At 41.9% G+C, this 22,456-nt stretch overlaps 1 protein-coding gene across 1 annotated transcript in view; it reads left to right on the top strand.

The window, feature by feature from the left end:
• The window catches only part of MAGI1 (membrane associated guanylate kinase, WW and PDZ domain containing 1), a 664,522-nt gene extending 643,438 nt beyond the window's left edge, over positions 1-21,084 (top strand). Inside the window, exons 19-23 of the mRNA XM_015419356.1 lie at positions 6,677-6,767; positions 6,916-6,976; positions 7,785-7,931; positions 15,842-15,980; positions 20,195-21,084. Coding sequence (XP_015274842.1) covers positions 6,677-6,767; positions 6,916-6,976; positions 7,785-7,931; positions 15,842-15,980; positions 20,195-20,955 — 1,199 coding nt within the window. The 3' untranslated portion in view covers positions 20,956-21,084. The remainder of the gene's footprint in view (positions 1-6,676; positions 6,768-6,915; positions 6,977-7,784; positions 7,932-15,841; positions 15,981-20,194) is intronic.
• The last annotated feature ends 1,372 nt before the right edge of the window (positions 21,085-22,456 follow it).

Raw genomic sequence — 22,456 nt, 5'->3', positions numbered from 1 at the left:
CTTGATACAGTTCTGTATACCTTGGACAATTTGACATTTTTGAGCAACCATTTTCTAGCAAGGCTTCTCAATGGATGTGTGTGTGTGTGTGTGTGTGTGTGTGTGTGTGTGTGTGTGTGAGAGAGAGAGAGAGAGAGAGAGAGAGAGAGAGAGAGAGAGAGAGAGAAGTCATGGGGTGGGTAGACATAATTTACAGATATAGGGAGGATGCTTATTTTCTCTAATGATCACAAGTGATTAGTTGGCGGTCCAGTGCAGTTCTGTGACCGTTCAGCCCATTACCTCTTTCCGTCTGTTGGTGTACAGTACCACCTGTTCTTCATAGAAAGACTACTTTCAGTATTTAGCTTGAGTCAGAGAAGAAGAATTGGGAAGCTAGTGGCTCCACCTTTCATTCAAAATTGTCAATCATACCCACTTCTTATGAAATCCTCTTCCTGGTTTGCAGTTCTAAAATACTATCACTTAAATCTGATGTGCATTCTGTGTCGTCCGAATCGGTTGTTTGTCTGGAAAGGATGGTTGTACATGTAAGGTTAAGATGTTGGTTTCTCCTCTTGTCTTTCCTCCATTTAAATCCTGGGAGTTTTATGTGGTTAGAAAAAGGTAGGAAAGCAAAAGGCAATTAAAAAGGTATCACCATATTTTAAGTTTGTTGAAAATAAGTTTTTTCTCTCTTTGAATTGTGGAAGATTTTTTTCTTCAGTGCTCATCATTTAGTTTCAGGAGATGCTTCCAGACTGAAGAGTTGTTGGCTCTGGACAGAGAGCAAGGCAGAAACTTTGAAATAGAAAAAAATCCATTTAGTGGATTCATTCATTGTGTCAGAAGTACAAGCCTGCTCCATGTGCTTTTATTTTAGAAGAGAGTCCCTTACTCTAGAGCATCACTGTCTCGTACAACATAATGCAAGCAGTTTGTTTGAAAATTTCATGAAGCCACAGAAAACATGTGAACACTCAGATATTGATTAATTTCTTGATCTCTCCACTTGGTTAGGATGATACTGGGGGTAATGAGTTTGCCCATTCTCCTCCAATGCTGCTTCCGCAATGCTTTGCAGGACATTTAAGTAGTCAATTAATTTATGACGAAACTGATGTCCATTGCTAATGCTAACACATAGTGATTCCCCCGTAAATCAGTTATGGAGCAACCCCCCCCACCCCCCCAAAAAAAACCCTATAAAAGTAACAGCATGGAAGTTGCCGCATCTGACTTTTTCAAAGTCAGTTGTTATGGCTTTTGGAACCCAAACCAGCATGTCAAGGAGAAGACAAGGCTTGATCTGTGTGTGAACTGTCAACATAGCTGCAGAAAGCGGCTGTTGTGTGGCCAGGAAGACATATTCAGTCACAGAATCCTTCCCTTCATCTGCAGGAGTGTAGTCGAAAGAGGAGAGGACTGATAATGTGATATTCCTCCACGTACTTGCTTTTTAGGTGCTTCCAGACTCTACAAGATGAAAAATTATACAGGAATCTTGTAGAAACTTAGAGACAGGTAACACATTTTTATTTTGGCGTAAGGTTTCATGGATTTCTTTAGATGCATGCTGTGTGTTTTAGTCCATGAACATTTATGGTAGAATAAAAATGTATTAGCCTTTAATGTGCTACAAGGCTCCTGTTTGTTTATTCTGCAAAGGACTATCATGGTTAGACCCTCTGGAATTATTATCTTAGAACTGGGGTCAGCAGCCTTTTATAATTAGAGCCAGACTATGTCAAAATTCCGAGCGAAACAAAGAACCAGTATAAGGGAGCCCATCATTTACATAACTGAAACTATAAAACTTAACATTACTGATAAATTGACACATTCCATAAAGTTTCCGCAGCCCGAACACTGGTTCTTGTGTATTCTCTATTAGGAAATGACACACAGAATAAGTACCTTGTGAAATTGTTTTTTCATGTAGTGGCAAAAATCTGTGCATGGTTCACGCTTTGAGTACTTGCAAGTGTTTACCTCAGTCATTTAAGAATATAAGGAGAGACCTGCTGGATCTGGCCAGTCTATTTAGCCTCATTTCACACAGTGGCCAACCAATTGCCTGCTTCCCTTTCTTTAAAGCATGTCTAAGAAACCCTACAGTCCTTTAAACAGCCATATTCGTTTCTGTACTGAGCCACATTTGGCTCTGGGGCCTCTTTCTTGCTTCCACAGTTGTGTTCCAGCCATGTCTCATAATGTGCTTTACTGCTCAGCTCGGTGTGCAAATAGCATAATGCAGAGAAGACTTTTGCTTGCCCCTAAAGACTATAGTGGTAGAGAAAAAGGGAAGAAGCAGTCTCTCATAAATGTAGACACCAAGCGGTTTAACTCTTTATAGGTCAGTCATTGTTGGGAGACTCGGCAACATTATTGCACAACTATACTAGCTTAGAAAAATACTCCCATCTCAGTATGCAGTCAGTTTAACATGTCAGGCACTTCTCTACATCCTCTCTTTTTTTGCTTGAATGAATTTTAAACAGGATGCTTGGGGAGCTGTAGATTATCATCCATTGGCTCAACCCTTGCCCTTCTTAGTTGATATTCTCATGCTAGAGGGACCAATTGGGCATAAGGAAGAGATTACTGCCCTCTTGAGTGGGTGGATCCTGGTCATTTTGAAGTGTGAATTCATTCCACCTTTCTTAAAGAAACATCCTCTACATCCTGGTGCTTGAGCCAGCTCTCAACCAGGTGTAAATCTCTAGGTGCAAGGTGCTCAAGCTTAGCTCCAAACACTGTGGTTTGACATGGATTTCCGATGTTTGTTTCAGTCTGATTTGGTGACTGCTTCTGTTAGCACTGGCTTGGTTGACTGTGTTTGGCACCCTGTCCTGGGGAAAGGACAAGAGAAAGGTGGCCCTGCCCATTCTACAGTTCTTCTTAGCAGCTTTGGGACAGCCATCCACGTTTTGCTGTGATATTTCTCAAAAGGCTTGGGAAAGATGTGAGAAAAGCTGTGAAAACTCGATGTGATGTACAAATGCACCACGATGCATTTAGGGCAAATAACCCATGTGGGAATGGCCTTTGGTACTCATTGCAAGCTCCACTCTGGGGAGGGAAACTGGAGATGGGGCCCTTGCTATAATGGTGCCATGTTTTTCAAACACCTTGTCTGGAGATATTAACTGGGCATAAGAACATAAGAGACGCCAATGTTGGATCAGGCCAAAGGCCCATCCCGTCCAACACTCTGTGTCACACAGTGGCCAGAAATACCAGGTGCCATCAGGAGGTCCACCAGTGGGGCCAGGACATAAGAAGCCCTCCCACTGTTGACCCCCCCCCCAAGCACCAAGAAGACAGAGCATCACTTGCCCCAGAGCCCCTATCTATACCTTGTGGCTAATAGCCACTGATGGACCTCTGCTCCATATGCTTATCTAATTCCCTTTTGAAGCCGTCCATGCTTGTAGCCGCCGCCACTTCCCGTTATTGTAAAAAATCCTTGTTATTGTAAAAATCATTTCCTTTGTCGGAGGGTTGTGATTTTGCTTATTGCTTTTATTTATGGTTTTTTATCCTGGCATTTCTTCAGGGAACTCAGGACAGCCTGTAATGTGTTTCCCCTCCTCCAGTTTGTTCTTACGACAGACCTGTGAAGTAGGTTAGGCTGAGTGAATAACTAGCTCAAGGTCCCCAAACAAGCTTTGTGGGAAAAATGGAGATTTGATCCTGGACCTCCCAGATGCTAGTCTTGACACTCTTGCCGCTAAACCATAGTAGCTCTTTGGATGCCAGTGGTTGCCAAATATATATTTTTTTCTCTTGTGGAATTTTGTTTTTAATGTTGTGAGCTACTACATTATTAATAGAAAAATGGAACAGAAATATTTTGAATCAATTCCTTCCACAGCATTTTGCAGTACAATCCTCAGCAGAGATGCACTAGGGATGCTGCAGATTTGGTAGTAAATGTGTTTGACGGCTGAACATATTGTCAGCTGTCAAACACATGTGTGTGTTTGACTCCTGATGAACTCCTCGAAAGGCTGCCAAATGGAAACTGTCTCCCAAACATGTTGCTAAGTCCTTGCCTTGCTGAACCTAATGAGAGGTTTGGAGGTGGAAATTAAAAGCTGATTCTTGACTGACGCTTAGTTTGGGCTTTGATGTCTGCAAGTAGGCGGTTCCTGTGGACAGACACAAGAAGATTGCAAACTGCTGTCAGTTGAGGTGTCAATTGATCAGCCACCTGATCACCACTGGCAAGCATAATGTGAACCCAGCCAGCAAGTGTTCAAGGATTCCTAAGTTACACCCTTCTAAATCACCCTACAGTGGACTGAGAAGAGTGTAGGCCTCCTCTCACATTAATAGGTTTAGTCTGGGATCCCCATCTTGTGTCAGAGTTGTCACGCATAAACTGTGACATTTCCCCAGCCCGAAACAGTCCGAGGAGGAGGGGCTTTTGGGCCAGATGGGAAAACTCACATGTATCCCAGGAGGGATGTAAGTTTCCCCAGCTGGTGGTTCCAGGGATAGTTTCAGGATGAGAAAATGGCACATGGGGAAAGGCCGAAGCCCATTCTTCAGGTGCATGAAGGTGTTTATCCTAATAGTTTTCTTACTCAATTGAAACTGCCTTTATATAAAAAAAAATCACTGCTGATCCAGTGGTCTCTATTCTGCCCTTGCCCTCTTTGACTTCTCTGCCATCTTTGATACAGCTGATCACTCTATCATGCTTGAGTCCCTTCACACCTTAGGTTTTCATAACTCTGTTCTCAGCTGCTTCTCTCCCTACCTACCTAATCACTCATTTATTGTTTCCGTAGGCAAAGCTTTTCTTCTGCTTTCCCTCTCTGTTGGGGTTCCCTGAGGCATCTTTCTTACCATCAAAGGCCTCCATTATATTCACCTCCCCTTTTATCTGTCTGCTCTCACATCCTCTTCTTCTGTGCCTTTGACCTCTCTCCCTTCAGCTCCACCATCCTCAGCCATCCCAAAGATTCCTTCTCCCTCAAATGACTTTGCCATTTCTCTTCTTTTGCCCACTTGCATGCAGCTGCCTCACAGAAAACCTGTGATGCCAATTGTCTCATTTCCTTAAAATCCCTCCTAAAGCCTACTTTTCCCATTCTATAAAGTGCCGTCATGTGCACTGAGAGATAACAGCATTATGTTAGTGCTAATGTGAGAGGCCCAGTCTTTTATGCAATATTGATGATGGCTCATTCACACCAAGGCGTGTTTCAAACATATCAACCAACTACAGTTTGCATGAACTGTGGCTTGCAATTATGACCAAATTGTCAAACCATAGCATGAGATGGTGCTGTGTGTTTTGAGACAGAATCCTGAGAATTCTGATTAGTGTTGCCAGCCTCCAGGTGGGGCATGGAGATCTCCCAGGATGACATCTGATCTCTGGACTGTGGGGATCAGTTTCCCTGGAAACTGGCAGCTTTGGTGGGAGAACTGTATGGCATCACACCCCTGCTAAGCTCTCAACCCAAACTCCTCTGGTCCTAGTCTAGCACTCATAATCATATAGTCTCTTGTTGTAAACCCCCTCGTGAGTTTTTAATTGAAAGTATGGGATAGAAACATTTTAATTTTTTTTTAATCTAAAAGAGATTAAGATCAGGAGCCAACTCTGCTTTCCTTGTTTCATGCTGATTTTAATGAATGTTGAGAAGAGTCTTCTGTGCTTAGGGATTTTTTTACTCTTACTGTAAAATATTTGTATTATTTCAGTGCAGTATCTCTTTGCCCTGACTGTCCTTGACTCATTTACCCTTATAACTGTTTAATCAGATCAACCACGATGACCCTATGTGATTTTTGTTAGTGACGTTACTGCATCAGGCATGGTGATGTCACAGAAGCCTATAGATAAAATTAAAGTGTCCGCCATGGCCAATTAGGGTGAATAGGTAGTCTAGGCAAATGAAGACAGACATTGTGTCCAGGGTTGAAACAGTGCTGAAAGATGGAAGCATGCTGAACAACACTGACATTGTTTGACAGCATGAACATTTTTGCAATAATTTCTTTGACTAAATGTTCCCCTTTAGAAGCTAATATCAAAAGTAGCAAATATTTGCTCGAGTCCTCATTAGGAGTTGCATCTTATTTCTAGAAAACAAGTGTTTGTCATTTCTGCTTAAACTATATATTAATGTATAGTAGTACAAATGAAAGGTAAAATTATTTGATATGTTGTATTGTCTTAAGTTTTTCCCCTGCATCCACGAGGTCTATATTTTAGTTGTGAAGCAAATTATGTTGTAAAGAGGATAGGGATGGAGAGCAAGAAAGCAAGTTAAAGAAGCCCTAAACAATAAAGGGCTATAAAAGTAACATATAGTCCAGACATCTGGAATTGTTGTTCCATGCAGTTGTGCCTTGACAGCTACTATGGGAAAAGGAAAAATGCCAGTATTATTTACTTTCATAGACCAGTTATTTCATAAGCTTTCCTCACTTGATAAAGGTTTGTAGGCGATCACTGTACTGGCACAATGTTAAATAAATACTTAACTACTTATGTGACCCCCTTTCTGATATTGACTTTCCAAATGTGGGCTAGATCAAAGCCCTCTGGAGTGTTGTGTTGTTTAAAAATGTATTTGATACCTTCGAATGGGATGCTTCAGCCCAAGGGAAGCTGCGGGCGAACTGTGATTACAAGAACAGTCTGCCTCACAAAGAGTATCGTTTTCTTTTGCAGAGTCCTCCAATGCTACTTTATTGACCAATGCAGAAAAAATTGCAACAATTACAACCACGCATACTCCTCAGCAAATACCACAGGAGACCAGGTCAGCTTGTGTTGTTTTTCAGCGCCTTTGTTAATGTGGGGTGTCTCCTGTTAACTTCCCAGCTACCTTGACTGCAAATAAAACTGAATGTGTTTTTCTCCTGTTTCTCGCCCTCCCTCCCTCCCCTGTCCTTTTCTAAACTGAACAGGAACAACACAAAACCAAAGCAGGAGTCCCAGTTCGATTTCAAGCCACCCCCAGCTTCACAGGTAAGGAACTCTTTTCAAATACGTTCCATTTATGCTGCCTGCCATTTTGCAACTTGCTTTCCAGGAGGAAATGTGTGCAATGGGGGCCCTGCGCCTTCTTTCTCCTGTTTGTTTGAGAAATGGAGGTCACTGTGTAGCTCATGGTGATGCTCCAGTTCAAAAGACGCTTTGTTGTAGATAGCTGTTACCAGTAAAATCAAAGCAGCTAATATTTTTTATGAAAATAATATTTACGGTGCATTTACAGGAATGTATTGTTTCAGGCTAGCCCTGGAAGTAAATTGTGTTCCAAACTGTACATTGAGAAGGTAAGATAGCAGTGTAGTAAAGGATTCTGCCAAGTGGCTCTCCAGTTATCCGTGCTGTAGGTGTCCTTGTTCCTGTTACATTGCCTGTTAATGCCTCACACATCTGTGACCTCTCCTGCTGGCAATTACCATAGAAACGAGAGTGATTCCTTTCTGTTGCATGCTAGCTTACTAGAGGAAAGGATAAAGGCGGTGGACATTTTCTATTTTTGTTAGTTATCTTTTATGTCAATAAATATCATGGGAATAATTATAAAATGGGAAAATATAACTGTACATTATGTTAGTGTGGCAAAAAGAAGACTTAATGACTTTTAATACTCAGAAATGTCTTCCAAGTTGACCATTATCCATTCCTCTTAACTAGGCTTCTTTAAGAACAAGCAGAGGGGTGAAAACCGTGATTTGTGTATTCCTCATATTAATTTGAAAAGCAGTTTCTAAGGCTGAAAGACACCCGCTGCAAATGTCTTCTTCTTGTTTTCCCCGCCCTACTCCAGCCGGACCAGGATTTTTACACAGTTGAACTTGAAAGAGGAGCCAAAGGTTTTGGCTTTAGCCTGCGAGGCGGCCGAGAATATAACATGGATCTCTACGTGTTGCGGTTAGCAGAGGATGGCCCTGCTGAGAGATGCGGGAAAATGAGGGTATGTCTGGCCTGAGATACCATTATAAACTGAAGATTTTTTCAAATTCTGCTTCTTCTTTTTTAAATCATTTTAAACAATATTATGTTGAAGCCCCTGAATTTTCAGAACGTCATGTGACCTGTGGAGGACGTCAGAACCCCTTTTGTAGTGAAGGACTTCCTAATGTGATCTGGTCTACAGTGTCCTTGAGCCAAATCAGTGTCATATCAGTCCTGTGACTGGTTGAGGAATACCATGGCCAGATTTTGTAATCTTGTTGCATTGATCACAGTTGTGAGTTAAGGGTTTTATAGCACTTTGCACTAATGGTGTTAAATTTGAATATATGGTATGGATTAAAGTAATTTTATGAACTATGATTTTTCAAACGTGTTGTTTTAGGAACATACCGGGCCAGACCAAAGGTTCATCTAGTACAACATTCCAGAATGGTACAGAATGTAGCTGCTTGGCTTTTACATATGTTATGCCGATGTTGAGACAGCTTCAGTGGTTACTTGTTTATTTCCTGAGTCAATTCTAGGTGCTGGTTCATATGTTTTAAAGCCTTTCATGATCTGCGCCAGCTACACTTGTAGCAGCTTCTTGTTGCCCCCTTTCCAAGAGGTGACCAAAATGGCCTCAGCTCAGTCTTGGGCCTGCTCAGGACTGGCCCCAGCCTTATGGAATGAGATGCCAATAGAGGTCAGGAGCTCCCATGTTGACAGCTTTTAGGAATACCTGTAAGACCATTCCTTTTAAAAGGTCCTTTGGTACTTTGCTGGCTGGTGTTTTATACTGGAGTCTTTTTTATTGCACTATGTGTGTATGTTAATTGCCATCAAGTCACTTTTGACTTACGGCGACCCTATGAATTAATTACGTCCAAAATGTCCTGTTGTTGACAGCCTTGCCCAGGTCCTGCAAGCTGACGACAATGGCTTCCTTTATTGAGTCAGCCCATTTCATGTTGGGTCTTCCTCTTTTTCTCCCGCCTTCAACTTTTCTTAGCATTATTGTCTTTTCCAGTGACTCTTGTCTTCTCATAATATAACCAAAGTACAATAGCCTCAGTTTAGTCATTTTAGCTTCTAGGGAAAGTTCAGGTTTGTTTTCATTTCAATGAATCAACTCTCTTCCTGTCAGCTTTCTTTATTGTCCAGCTTTCACACCTGTATCTAGTAATGGGGAATTATGTTGATATTGAATTATAGTATGAATTATCTCAATATTGAGCCTTAAACTTAAAGATCTTTCTTGCTCCTTCATGGATGCCATTCCCAATCTAAATCTCCTTCTGATTTCTTGGTTGCAGTCTTCCTTTTGCTTGAGAACTGAGCCAACTAATAGATCATCTTTAACAATTTCAGTTTCTTCATTGTCAACCTTACAGCTGTGTAATTCCTCAGTAGTCATTACTTTCATCTTCTTTATGTTCATTGACACTTTCTTCTTTAACTTTCATCACTTGTTTCATGTCTTCACTATTTCTTGCCAGTAATGTCATGTCATCTGCATATCTCAAATTGTTCCTTCCACCAATTTTCATTCCCCCTTCATCTAAATCTAATCCAGTTTTCCTTATAGATTGAAGAGACGGGATGTCAGAGACCTTCTCTGACACCTTTGCCAATTGGAAACCATTCTGTTTCTCCATATTCTGTCCTAACAGTAGCCTCTTGCCCAGAGTACAAGTTGTGTATTAAAAAAAAAATCAGATATTTTCTTTTAAAAACCAACCATAGCTTTTCATGATTCACACAGTCAAAAGCTTTGTTGTTGTCTGTGAAACACAAGCTGATTTTCTTCTGAAATTCTCTCATACACTCCAGTAACCAGCATAAATTTGCAATATGATCTCTGATGCCTCTTCCTTTTCTGAATCCAGCTTGAACATCTAGCATTTCTCAATATATATATGATGGTGTATTTTAGTTCAGGATTCTCAGAATACGAGTAATCAGGTCCTGAATATTTCCAGAAATTTCCAGAAATATTCAGGAATATCTGAGGCTGGCATTTTAAGGCTCCAAAACCTGTTTTTCTTCTATTTAACAGGTTTCCTAGGTGGGCAGGAGGGAGGCAGGCAGCTGTCCCAAAAAATGGGATCCGCTGTTAGGGGGAGAACTAGGCCTGTCTACCCAGACATGATGATTCTCTCACTGCCCTCCATGGCTCCCTGAGCATAGGCAAAGAGGATAAAAAGTAGGTCTGCTCTGAAACTTGACTACATTTCAGAGCTAGATTTTTATTTATTTATTTTAATTTTTGATCCTATTGGTGCTTACTGCTGCTGTTTCTGGTCTGTGCCTTGGATTTCTGCTGCCTGCAGCTGCCTGCTTGAAAAGAACTTCTTCTGTGCCTGGACATCTTCAGGACAGACTTGCCAGCCGTAGACTTTGTTTTAAAATATTATTTAAAATATTGTTTTGAGTTTTTCTGTATTTTTGTGGTTCTTTTAAAAATAATTATATTTGTTTTGTTTCATGGTGTTTTTAAAAGGACTGTAAAAGCTTGTGCTGTTTTGTTGGATTCTCTTCTCTTGGCTTGCTTTAGAATTTTAACTGCTTTGCATTTTCTGTGTTTCAAAAAGATTTTTAATTTTAAGGACATTTGTTATGTTGGGCTTCCCACACTTGCCCTGGTTCTCCTGGTCTTTTGTGGCTTGACATTGGTTGTGTTGGGCTAGCAATAGCGTTCCTTACTTTAGTTGGTTTGGTTTGGCTTCTCTGGTTTGACATCGATTCTGTTGGGCTTGTTGGTTCTGTTTTCATTTGGGGGCCTTTGGGCCAGTGGTTACTCTTGTGTGTTTGGCTATTTTCTTCATTGTCATGAAGAAAGCATGGATTTTTTCCCAATAGGAAAAAAATGAAGACAACTAGGATGGCTAGGAGCACCTTGTTCAGGAGTCTATGAAATTAGACCACTTTGGTTGGTCCTCAGCAGACAGGCAGAACTAGGTTCCTTGTACTTTTAGTACCATTTGGCTGGAAAACAGCCACTTAAGCCACCTGGGAAAAGCCCCCCCCCCCCTGGTAGGGAATAACGTACCTCCAAATATCTGGAATTATGAAAGCCTGAATACTGAAGTGGTACTGGGAACCCAAATTATGTGGAATACCAGTATGGAAACCATTCCTCAAATCAGAATCTGAAAATTACTTTTCTATTTTCGAGTATACATCTCTGGTATTGCATAAAGTAGGAGCTGCGGTGGCTCATGTGGTTAAGACGCTGAACTGCAGGCTGTGGAAGGTCAGTAGTTCAGCAGTTCGAGACCCGGGTGCCACATGATGGAGTGAGCTCCCATCTCTAGTTCTAGCTCCTGACAACCTAGCAGTTCGAAAGCAAGAAATTGCAAGTAGATAAATAGATACCACTTTGGTGGGAAGGTAACAGCGTTCCCTGCGCCTTGGTGTTTAGTCATGCCGGCCACATGACCACGGAAACATCTCCGGACAGCGCTGGCTCCTCGGCTTTGAAACGGAGATGAGCACCGCAACCCTAGAGTCGGATTCGACTGGCTTTCGAGCAGGGGAACCTTTACCTTTACCTATTGCATAAAGTACTTCTGTTTTTCTGACCTGTCCCTCAACTTCATTGGAATGACCTCCAAGTTCTAGAATTTTGGGGGAGGGGGGGAAATTCTCTCTATCCAATTTATCCTATGGTGCTTAATTGACAAACCTCGATTATGTCCTCCCTCCCAGTTGTCTTTTTCCTAAACTGAAAAGCACCAAACTCTTTAGTTTTTCCTCAAAGGAAAACCACCTTGATAATTTTGGTTATTTTTTTTCAACATCATTTCCAATTCTCTGATATGCTTTTTGAGATGGGGTGGCCAGAACTATAGACGGGAGCTTGTCATAACATACTTTATGCTTCTGCCTTAGGGAAGAAACATGGGTTTAAAAAAATTACAAATGAAACTGGAAAAGGAAAGGAAATGTATCGCATAACCAGAAGATGGGATTTGAGAAGGTTTTCTATGCTTCAAAATGGGATATTAGAAACTGTGGGGCCAGTAGTGCAATTTCCTGTAGAAGGCCTTGAGAGATGCTTTAATACCACACACCTATGCCATTCAAAATGAGCTCTGGGGTTGGTTTTTCAGGCACAAAGCAATGTAATAAAGCATTTCCCAGAGAAGGCAAGCTTTGCTGTCAACAATTGTGCAGGACTTTGAATGCTGTGTTATAGTAATAAAACCCTACTTAAGTCACTATGGATAGTGAATGTTCACGTGTAGGTGAAGTGTTTCATGTACCTAATCTTTTCCAAATGACTTTCTTTTGGTATAAATCAGGGGTGTCAAACATTTTTATTTATTTAATTAATTAATTAATTCGATTTGTATCCCGCCCTCCCTGCCAAGGCAGGCTCAGGGCAGCTTACAATAAGTTAAAAAATATTAAAACACAGATGCATTAACACAGTGCAACATCATAAAAACTCATAAACATGACAGGTCACAAATACAGATAAAGTGCTGATGGGGGTAACATCTCAATATTCCATATTAAGATGGTAACAAATGTATGGCCAAATCGGTGTCCAGAATATCACAGGCTGTTGATGTTAATGTTGACATAGAGGGCCTTAACCATTCAGTTGTTATTCATTATTAGTAGCAGCTCCTAATCAAAGGCTTGGTGGAAGAGCTCCATTTTACAGACCCTGAAGAACTGTAAAAGGTCCAGTAGTGTGGAGCCACTACTGAGAAGGCCCTGGCCCTGGTAGAGGCCAGTCTGGCATCTCTCGGTCCAGCGCCTCAATGTGCTCTTGGGAATATGTGGGGAAAGGTGGTCCATCAGGTAGGCAGGCCCCAGACCATATAGGGCTTTAAAGGTCAAAACCAGCACCTTGAAGTGAATCTGGTATGCTATTGGCAGCCAGTGCAATGCCTTCAGCACAGGCTGGATGTGTTCTCGCATAGGGAGACCCATCAGCAGCCTGGCTGCCACATTCTGCACCAGCTGCAGCTTCTGGAGTTGCGACTAGGGCAGCCCCATGTAGAGAGCATTGCAGTAGTCCAGTCTCAAGATAACCATTGCATGGATCATTGTTGCCAAATCACTGTGTTTGAGGAAGGGAACCAACTGACTAATCACCCGAAGATGATAAAAGGCTGCCTTGGCAGTGGCTGCTACCTGGGCCTCCATTGTTAAGGAGGCATCCAGGAGCACTCCCAAGCTCCTGACCCTCGGCGCTGGCATCAGCAGTGCCCTGTCAAAGGCTAGTAGTGGGATCCCTACCCCCGGTCTGCCCCGACTCAGGCACAGGACCTCCATCTTCATCGGATTCAATTTCAGTCAGCTCAGTCTAAGCCAACCAGTCATGTCCTGTAGCGCCCAGTCCAGATCTTCCAGGGTAGAGTCGGACTGACCACCCAACAATAGATATAGCTGGGTGTCATCTGGATATTGGTGACACCCTAGCCCATGCCTCTGGGCAAGGGGGTGCATATAGAAGTTAAATAACATCAGGGAAAGCACCGCCCCTTGGGGCACTCCACCCATCAGCGGGTGCCTTCAGGACAGTTGATCCCTGAGAGCCACCCTTTGTCCCCGACCTTGGAGAAAGGAGATGAGTCATTGTAAGGCAAGCCCTTGAACCCCAGTGTTGGCGAGGCGGTGGGTCAGTAGCTGATGGTTGACCATGTCGAACACCTCCGACAGGTCCAACAACAACAGCATTGCCATCCTGCCTCGATCCAGTTGCCTCCGGAGGTTATCTGTGACCAGGGCCGTTTCCATACCATAGCCTGGGCGGAATCCAGAATGGAAGGGGTCTAGCATTGAAGTGTCATCCATAAGGCTCTGCAGCTGTATCGCCACCGTCCTCTCAATTAATTTGCCCAAATAGGGCAAATTGGAAACTGGCCGGTAGTTTGCCAATTTGGCCAGATCCAAAGATTTTCTTTTTTTTAAGAGAGGGTGGACCATCGCTTCCTTGAGTGCCTCTGGGAACAGCCCCTCTGAGAGGGACTTGTTAATAATATCCCTGAGGGCACCTCAAAACCCCTCATGACCAGCTTTAATTAGCCATGGAGGGCACAGATCAAGGCTGCACATTGTTGGGCGTACTGTCGAGAGCAATCTGTCAACTTCTTCTAGACTGAGTGGACTGAAATAATCCAAAATCAGACCAAAAGACATGCATGGAGCCTCGAGTTCACTCACTGTCTCAACTGTGGTGGGAAGATTGTGGCGGAGCAACAAGACTTCTTATCTGCAAAATAGCTCTCAAAAGCCTCATAGCCAATGTCCAATTCTCTAGCATTTAGTCTGCCCTGTGGCAAGACTGTTAAGGACCGAATAGTTCCAAACAATTGGGTCAGGCATGAGCTTGCAGATGCAATTGTGACTGCATAGAACTCTCTCTTTGCAGCTTTGACTGCCATCTCATAGGATCGCATAAACGTCCTATAAGATGCTCTTGTTGCTTCATTGCAAGTGCGCCGCCACTGTCTCTCTAGCCATCTAAGCTTTTGCTTCATCAGCCTCAGCTCCTTGGTGAACCAAGGACCAGCCTAGAGCAAGGGTGTCAGGGAGCGATCTCATCAATGGCTGCCAAGAGTCAGCCATGCCAATCCTCCACTAACTCATCCAACGAGCTGCCAGGGGGCATTGGATCCCGCAGGGCCATCTGAAGCCGCAGAGGGTTCATTTGGCTCTGCGGGCGAGCTAAAATACACTCACTACCCAAGCAGGGTCGGGGTAAAACATTCATGCAGGCCTTCAGGGCATGGTGGTCTGACCATGGAACTGCCCAGGGGGCAGAACCATCCCATCCAGGGCACTTATGTGGCCCACAAGCAACTAGTGTAAGGGAGAGAACAGGAGACTGCTCGGGGGGAGTGGACAGAGCCACTTTGATTGTGGCTTCAGCATGGCAGAACAACCTCATCTGCGACAGTCAAGCAGCAGAGGAGCGTCTGCCCAGTGCTGCACCGCTGGCTCTCCAGTCCACTCATATGGGTTTTCCTTTGCACCCCCCTCCCAGCCCATTGGTTCTTGCAGTGAGGATACACTAACTCGGAGCTTACCAGCTGCTGTCCTTTAATACAGTTTATATCTCTGGTACCTGACCTTATGTTTTATGGCACACATGGCCTGGCCCGACAAAGTGACATTTATGTCAGATCCGGCCCTCATAACAAATGAGTTCGACACCTCTGGTATTGATGGTAAAATATTTTGAATGTTTTCACTGGGGTTCAAAAAGCATTTGCTTGGAAACTGCAGGTTCAAATGGGAGACTATGCACTCACATCTGAATTTAGTCTTCTTCCTGATGTGTTAGCTTTCCACAGCCGTGGAGGTTTGTCATAGCGAGCCTTCCAAACGAGCATCTCCACATGCATTTTGAGGTGGTACAGCGATGTAAAGGACTACATGATGTGCCTGCCTGAACATTTGAATGAGTTTTAATTCTGTTCTGGCACAAGTGATTTTACTTGATATGTATTTGAAAGCAGCTTGAAAATTTGTCTTTGGCTCCAAAGCTTGTGGATCAGCCTTCCAGAAGAAGTCAGGGGGGCTTCTACCCTCCTGGCTTTCTGATGAGGCTGTAAAACAGAATTATTCCGGAGAGCTTTAGGGGAGGTCTAAATAGGACAAAAGGGTAATATCTTGCTAGTTGGGTGTATGTTAATGTAGTTTTATTGTATTTTATAGTTATTGTTTTAATGTTTGTAACAACTCTGGATTGTACAGAGTTTTATTGTATTTTATATTGCTTACTCGCCTTGGTTCCTGAGTTGTTCAGGAGAAAGGCAGGTATATGAAGAATTTAGATAAATAAGGTTCGGATCCTGAACCATATTTACCCAGCCTACCTTTACCCAATCTTGTTTTCATCTTTATACTTTTACTTTCCCACATAGTTTTGCTTTAATCAGGGATCCTCTCCTTATTTCCTGATAGATTGGTGATGAAATCCTGGAGATCAATGGAGAAACTACAAAGAACATGAAGCACGCCCGGGCCATAGAACTGATTAAAAATGGTGGCCGCAAAGTTCGCCTCTTTCTCAAACGTGGAGATGGTTCTGTACCTGAATATGGTGGGTCAAACTATGAAAACATTCCTTTCCTTCCTCCTGGCATCACTCCATGAATGATATGTCTCAAGATCTGAAGCGGGGATTCTTTTTTTCTCTCTCTCTTTTTTCTCCTTTTTCACCAGTGTCTTACCAACCTTGGCAACAAATGGTTTATTGCCTCGCTTATGCTGAATTTTCTCTACACATTTTCATCCTTTGCTTGCTACTATGGACTCTTTTGGGGGCACAGTGTACAGGCAAGATCATCTTCAAAGCAGTATTTTTTGGTGATCAGAGGGGGCAAAAACTTAGAGACAAAAAACACACACACCCTACTCTCCTGTCTGACCAAACGAGGAATGTTTATTGAACTGTGCCAAACTGTTTCTCAGCGGATGAATTGTTCTGTTGTTCTTCTGATCAATGCAGAAATCCTGTGTTACCATTCTGAAGCTGTAGCCTTTGTTGGGCTTTTGTCCTTGGCTGTTGTCTGTATCTATAGGCATGAATTCCAAGATGGTGTCTGGGCTCTTACTGTCCCCTTATATTTATGTAAATATTTATAAATTTATTTTTTAAAAGTACGCAATACAAAATATATATATATATAGTTGCACCTTCCCCCCCTCTCCTGCCGCCTCCCTTACCCTTTAGTATGTATGTTTATTTATGACTGTGTAAACTATGAGCAAACTATGAGCAAAATCAAAGGGCCATTCCCAGTGTTTATGACAGAGGATCACATTTTACATGCCTGCCAAGGAAGACAAGGTCAGCATTTAAAAAAAACAAAGAAAAAAAACACCCTCTTGTCCACCACTGTATGAGTTGAGTAGGTAGAGGTTGGGGTGGCTTAGTAATGTATATAATATTATTATGTCTTATTTATTTGAGATAATTGTTCAAAAGTATGCCCTAGATCTAGGGCTTTTCCCAACTATAATTGGTTTCCAGCCAGTTATGAGATATAAGCACATGATTGAAAAGATGTCCTTTATGCTTCCCCATATTTGGGATAACATTATAACAATAAACTATGTTCCTCGTTTTATCCTAGTAGGGAACGTAACAAAGATTCCAACCAGTCTCCTTTTCTGTGTCCCCTACAAATGAAAGAGAGATAGGGGGATGCCACACTCTGCTGCTATTGTTGCTGCTTTCCCCAAAGGCATAGGAAAGCGTGCTTTAAGTAAGGGTATATTCTCACAAATGGGTTTTCGCATGTTGAAATTGGCACTAGCTGATTTTTCTCCATAAGTTTGTACCAGGTTGAACTGGTCTGAATCCATGGCTAGACGTCAGTTTAGCCGGTCCTCAAAAATGTTAGAACTAGTCAACATGGAGTTTTGATCTGGGCCCATGTTGAACAGGTTTACAAGATGTAAAATCACCTGGGAAAAGTCAGCTTAGGTTGACTTCAACATGTTGGGGGGCGGGGAGTCAGCACAAAAATGGGTTCTTTCTACTGTTCTCTCAGAACTTGTCAAAGAAATATTTGCGGTAAACAGGTGAAGGGGCAGTGAAGTTAGTTTTACAGGGAATGGTTTTGTCAAGGAAGGCAAGGTATTGCTAAAAGGCAGCTTTGATGGCACAATTTACAGAAGGCCTTACTGTAAACATAGCCCAGACCAATAGATCATCACTTTAAAAAACCCTCACACTTGTTAGCTCATGACTCTGATACCTGCTAGTAGTAATGATAATGCAGATATGTGAATTTCTTTGGGCAGGTTGCTCTATTTTTGTTTTTAATATGCTTAAGACCTCACACTGGACCGAATATTCAGGCTAGGTCCCACTATACAAATCAGTTTACACTCTTTAATGATTTCAAACGACTGTGTTTACACTTTGGTTGTACAGTTGGCCGTCTTTCAGCAGAACTAAACTTGTGTAATGTTCTTTCTACTCTGTCTTTTCCTATGCTCTCTTTGCCTGTAAAGTATTGTATCATATGCTAAACATCATAAATATACCCTGTTTAAAAAACAAAAGTGCTTCACATCTCCAAGAATGTCTGTTGCACTGAGGATGAATATCCAGCACCAGGGCGTGGGGGTGGGGTGGCTTCTTTGTTTGTTTTTCTTTTCTTTTCTTTTAAGTTTTTGGCTGCCAGTAACTTTTAAATCATGTAACTGATTCCATTTCCAAGCAAAAGGGGGGTTGCACTGCTGCTATCCGTTTTGTGACATTGGGGGCTTTGCTTCTTCGATAACTCTCACCGTGGTCACTAACAAGTTGCTTCTAAAATAATGTTAGGTTCCAATATTTTTCTGACATGATTGGAACGCGCTTCTCTACCGAGGCTGTATATTTTTGTAATGATTTTTGTACTTATTTTTAATGTTGTGGTCTTTGGTGGGCTTCTTTTCGTCACTGTTGACTGTTAACTGATTTTTCCTCTCACATTCTGTGTTACTGTTCCAGTTATGTCTTTCTGCTCCCTCCTCCCCCCCCCTTCAGAATGGATGCTTTAGTTGTCTGGGTTACCTAATCACCTTTTGTACATGATGGATTACAATGCGTTGCTTTAACAACTGCTGTGTCTGCAGCCTTATATTTGGGTGATGCCTAGACAATCCTGTCTGGAAAAAAAATAAACTTTTCTTTATTCTGAGATAAAATATGCAGGTTTTTTTCCTTTCCTCTTTATTATAGGGTATTTAAACATTCTACTTTTCTCTTTCTCTTTCTTCTACTTTTCTTGGTGCCGGGCTCTTCCTTCCTCAGCGATGATACCTCCTAATATCGCTGCATGTATGAGAAATGACAAGCTCGGGGAGTCTTGCTTCTACCTTATGGGCCATAATCAAACTACGGTTTGTAGCTAAAATCAATTTTAGGTGTTTCTGTGCTGTGGCCTAATTCTCTCACATTGCTTTCCGCTTTGCTATCCTTTTGTATATACGGCAATTCATTCTGAGCACCCTGCAGTTCCTTCAATTGTAAGTACGTTAAGCAACATGGTCTCTGTCTCTCTATCTCTCTTTCTTTAAGTCTTACAACAGGCCACGAGAAGCCAAAAGTACCTTAGCATCTATGGAAGAAGAGAATATGGTCCATTTTTTGAAAGCTAGTTGATAACATGAAGCTCATATGTCGTTTCCACATAGTAATCATCAAAATGATGGCCTGCACAAAAGCAAAACTAATCTAGTTTGTCAAGAAAAGAGGCTGCATTGGGGAAGACATTTTGTGACTATTTAGCATGCATAGGAGAAAGAGAGGAGTTTTGGTGTCATCAAGGTTATTTTAATTTACCTAAAAACACCTTTAAGTTCTGATTCGATTTTTGGGCTCTTGAGTAGTTGATTTAAATTTTTTAAAATATATACACATATGGAAAACAAAACAAAGAATACCATACTTTTTCCTCTCAAAGCAACCAAATTGCAATGTTTTGCCATTTTTGTAATATCATCCATTGCAAATGATACACAACATTTAATATTAACTCCAGCACAGAGTCTTTGCTTCTCAATTTGCCAGTCAAAAATCTTTCAGCGTATGTCGTCTGTCTCTGGCATCCAGAAAGATTTAAGTATTCTTAAAAGATCCATTCTGCACAGCTTTCCATTGCTTTAATATGATCAGGTCATGCCCATCTGCCACCCATTCCCCCATTGTGTGTGTTTAAGTTGAATCATTGTGGCAAAACCAAAATTGTCTCCCTCAACACACTCGCTAAATATCCTGAGACAAATTGGGTTTAAGGAGTATGCCTGATATTTTTAAAAAGGGGAACAAAAACATTGTGGTGTAAAATTACACTGAAACACAGAGTTACGCTTATTTTAGTGCTACTTAGAACAAAACAAAACAAAAAAGGTATGAAAGCTTTCCTTTCCAAGAAGAGATCTCACCTTTCCCCCCCTCTAATACAACTTTTATGCTGAAGGTACAACGGGAATTGAAAAGCAGGATTTGGAGGTGTTAATTCTAAAATATTCTCACTTTAACCTGGGAAAGTTTTAAATTCTCACACTTGTGCTGCTGAATGAAAGGACCGATATCTGGCCTAAGACGGGCATAGTGAGGACAAGCACCAATACTAATCTCTAGCTCTCGGCCTTTGCTGTTACACTGAAATTAACGAAAGCTTCAGTTAGTCTCCTACTGACTGCTTAACCATTGTTTGTTTTTGTCACTAATGAAATCTGAGGAATGAATGACTGGTGTCACACTCTGAAATGAAGCTACAGGTACCAAACGTTCTATTGTTGTCTTTCTTTCAGACCCCAGCAGTGACAGGAACAGTCCAGCCACAGGTTCACAAAATGTATCGGAAGTGAAAAACATGCCATCTGACAGACGACAACACTCATCATTGGAGCCCAGTTATCCACCAGATCTTCACAAATCATCACAACATGGAGACAAGCGGATATATTTTAAGGACCCAAAAGGCAGCAAAGAGTTTGGCAGACAATCCAATGAACACCACACTTGGAACGGAACTTCTAAAAACAGCAATAGCACAGCAGGCAGGAAAAAAGACAGGTCACCAGAAGGGAGGCGAGACCGACCGTCAGACAGAGTGGTGATGATCAACGGACAGAAACGGAAATCTCCAGAGAAGAGAAGGGAAGGGACAAGGAGTGCTGATAATACTTTAGAGAGAAGGGAACGGCATGAGAAGAGGAGAGACTTTTCTCCAGAGAGACGAAGAGAAAGGTCTCCAACCCGCAGGAGGGATGGCTCACCTAGCAGAAGGAGGCGGTCACTTGAGAGGCTGATGGATCAAAGGAGATCACCAGACAGGAAGAGAGAGAGCTCACCCTCTGAAAGGAGGGCAAAGTCAACTGACAGGAGGAGAGAGAGGACCCCAGAACGGAGGAGAGAGAGGTCTCCTGACAAAAGGAATAGAGATGACAAAGTTGGCTTCAGGGAGAAGGAAGAATGCACTCTAAAATATGACACCAGTAAAAATAACAGGCAATCCCTTGAGCAAAGAAGGAGACCCTACAAAGAGTGCAGTACTGACCTCAGTATCTAATGGGCTTTGTAGGCCTATGATACTATTGCGGCCTTTCCCAGCATTCAGAGTTCATAAGAAGGAAGGTAGCAAATCTGAATCCATTTTAGTTCCTCATGTCTAATGCCTCCAAGAGCAAAAATCCAAATAAAATCTGATCATGAGAATATGCACAGAGAGTTGAGCCTAGTGTATAACCACATTAAAGTATTTTCCAATGTATTCATTTTTAAAAAGAAACTTGCCAAATGTTCAGCCTGAAGGATTATAAAAATTATGTTCTTCCATAATCAGTAACCATAATTAGCATCATTCCTACTGGTTGTTTTGTTGCTTTGTTGCCCTTTCATTAGTTATTTGGAGAGCAAACCACCAGTGGTAAAAAAATAATAATAATTGACCAATCGTACTGATTTGTTCAAATAGTGATTCACCGCTATGATGTGTGTAGGATTTTCTCTAGGATCAGTTGGAGGAAAGAAAAGAGGAGTGTTTCAGTTAAAAACTTGAGAACTACTGTAGAAGGAGGGTGTTTTTCCCCCCTTTACAAATTAGGAATGTCTTGCCAATATTAACTCTTCACAGAGTCTTCTGTTGGGATGAAGGATATTTATACAAATCCAAGCAGCACAAAGATATTAAGGAATTTATAGTTTGTTCCATGAACAGTGAGTGCTTTGGGGTCTCCTTTAAAAGGAAGCAAGGTTGCCGAGGACGGGTCACCATTGTGTCTTGTGTCATGCGGGGGATAGGCCATCCAGTTTGTTCATCTCTGCAACATTAAACAATGTCTTGCAAAGGTGGCACCCATGTGGCTCATGTTCCGCTTTTAAGACTATGTGGATGAAACTGGAACCCAAATGCTGTCATTTGTGTGCTTTGAAAGGAAGCAGATGTTAATTTTGGTTCCTTGGTCAATATGCATTTTGAGGAACAAATGCTCCTTTCAGAAAATGGGGTCACTCATCAGACTCATTATCATTATCATTATTATTATTATTATTATTATTATTGCCAAATTGGATCTGCCTCTCTATGCTTCTGCTTGTGGGGGGGATGTTTTGTTTTTCATTCACCACATCACTCTTACTTGAGATGAAGAAAAAAGAAGCAATGTCTGGAAAGCCTGGATTTCAGGCTGTTGACCTCTGATATGGTTTATGCTGTACTTTTAATTGTAAAGAATGGAAAACACCAATGCAAGGTTCTAAGGTGTATTTTTTTTTACAATGGCAAGTTTGTGTGGTAAGTCTGCTGTAGTATTGATATGAGATTTTAATGGATTACTGCCTAGCTGAGCCAAAACGTTTACCATTACTGTTGGACCACTAAAAGTCTAAAATTGCTGCTTTTTTTTTTACAGTGCATTGGTGTGTACAAGTATACTGTTTCACCATATTTTCCATACACACACACAAACACACACCCACAATAAGGATTACCAGTCTATCACTGTTGTTGCCATGGTACTGTAAAGGAAAAAGGAAAAAAAAAAAGATGGCCAATCATTGTGTGTACAGAG

Source organism: Gekko japonicus, unplaced genomic scaffold (genome assembly GCF_001447785.1).
Source record: "Gekko japonicus isolate JY-2015 unplaced genomic scaffold, Gekko_japonicus_V1.1 scaffold307, whole genome shotgun sequence".
Taxonomy (NCBI): domain Eukaryota; kingdom Metazoa; phylum Chordata; class Lepidosauria; order Squamata; family Gekkonidae; genus Gekko; species Gekko japonicus.
The sequence above is the reverse complement of the archived record's forward strand: the minus strand, read 5'-3'. Positions and strand labels throughout refer to the sequence as shown.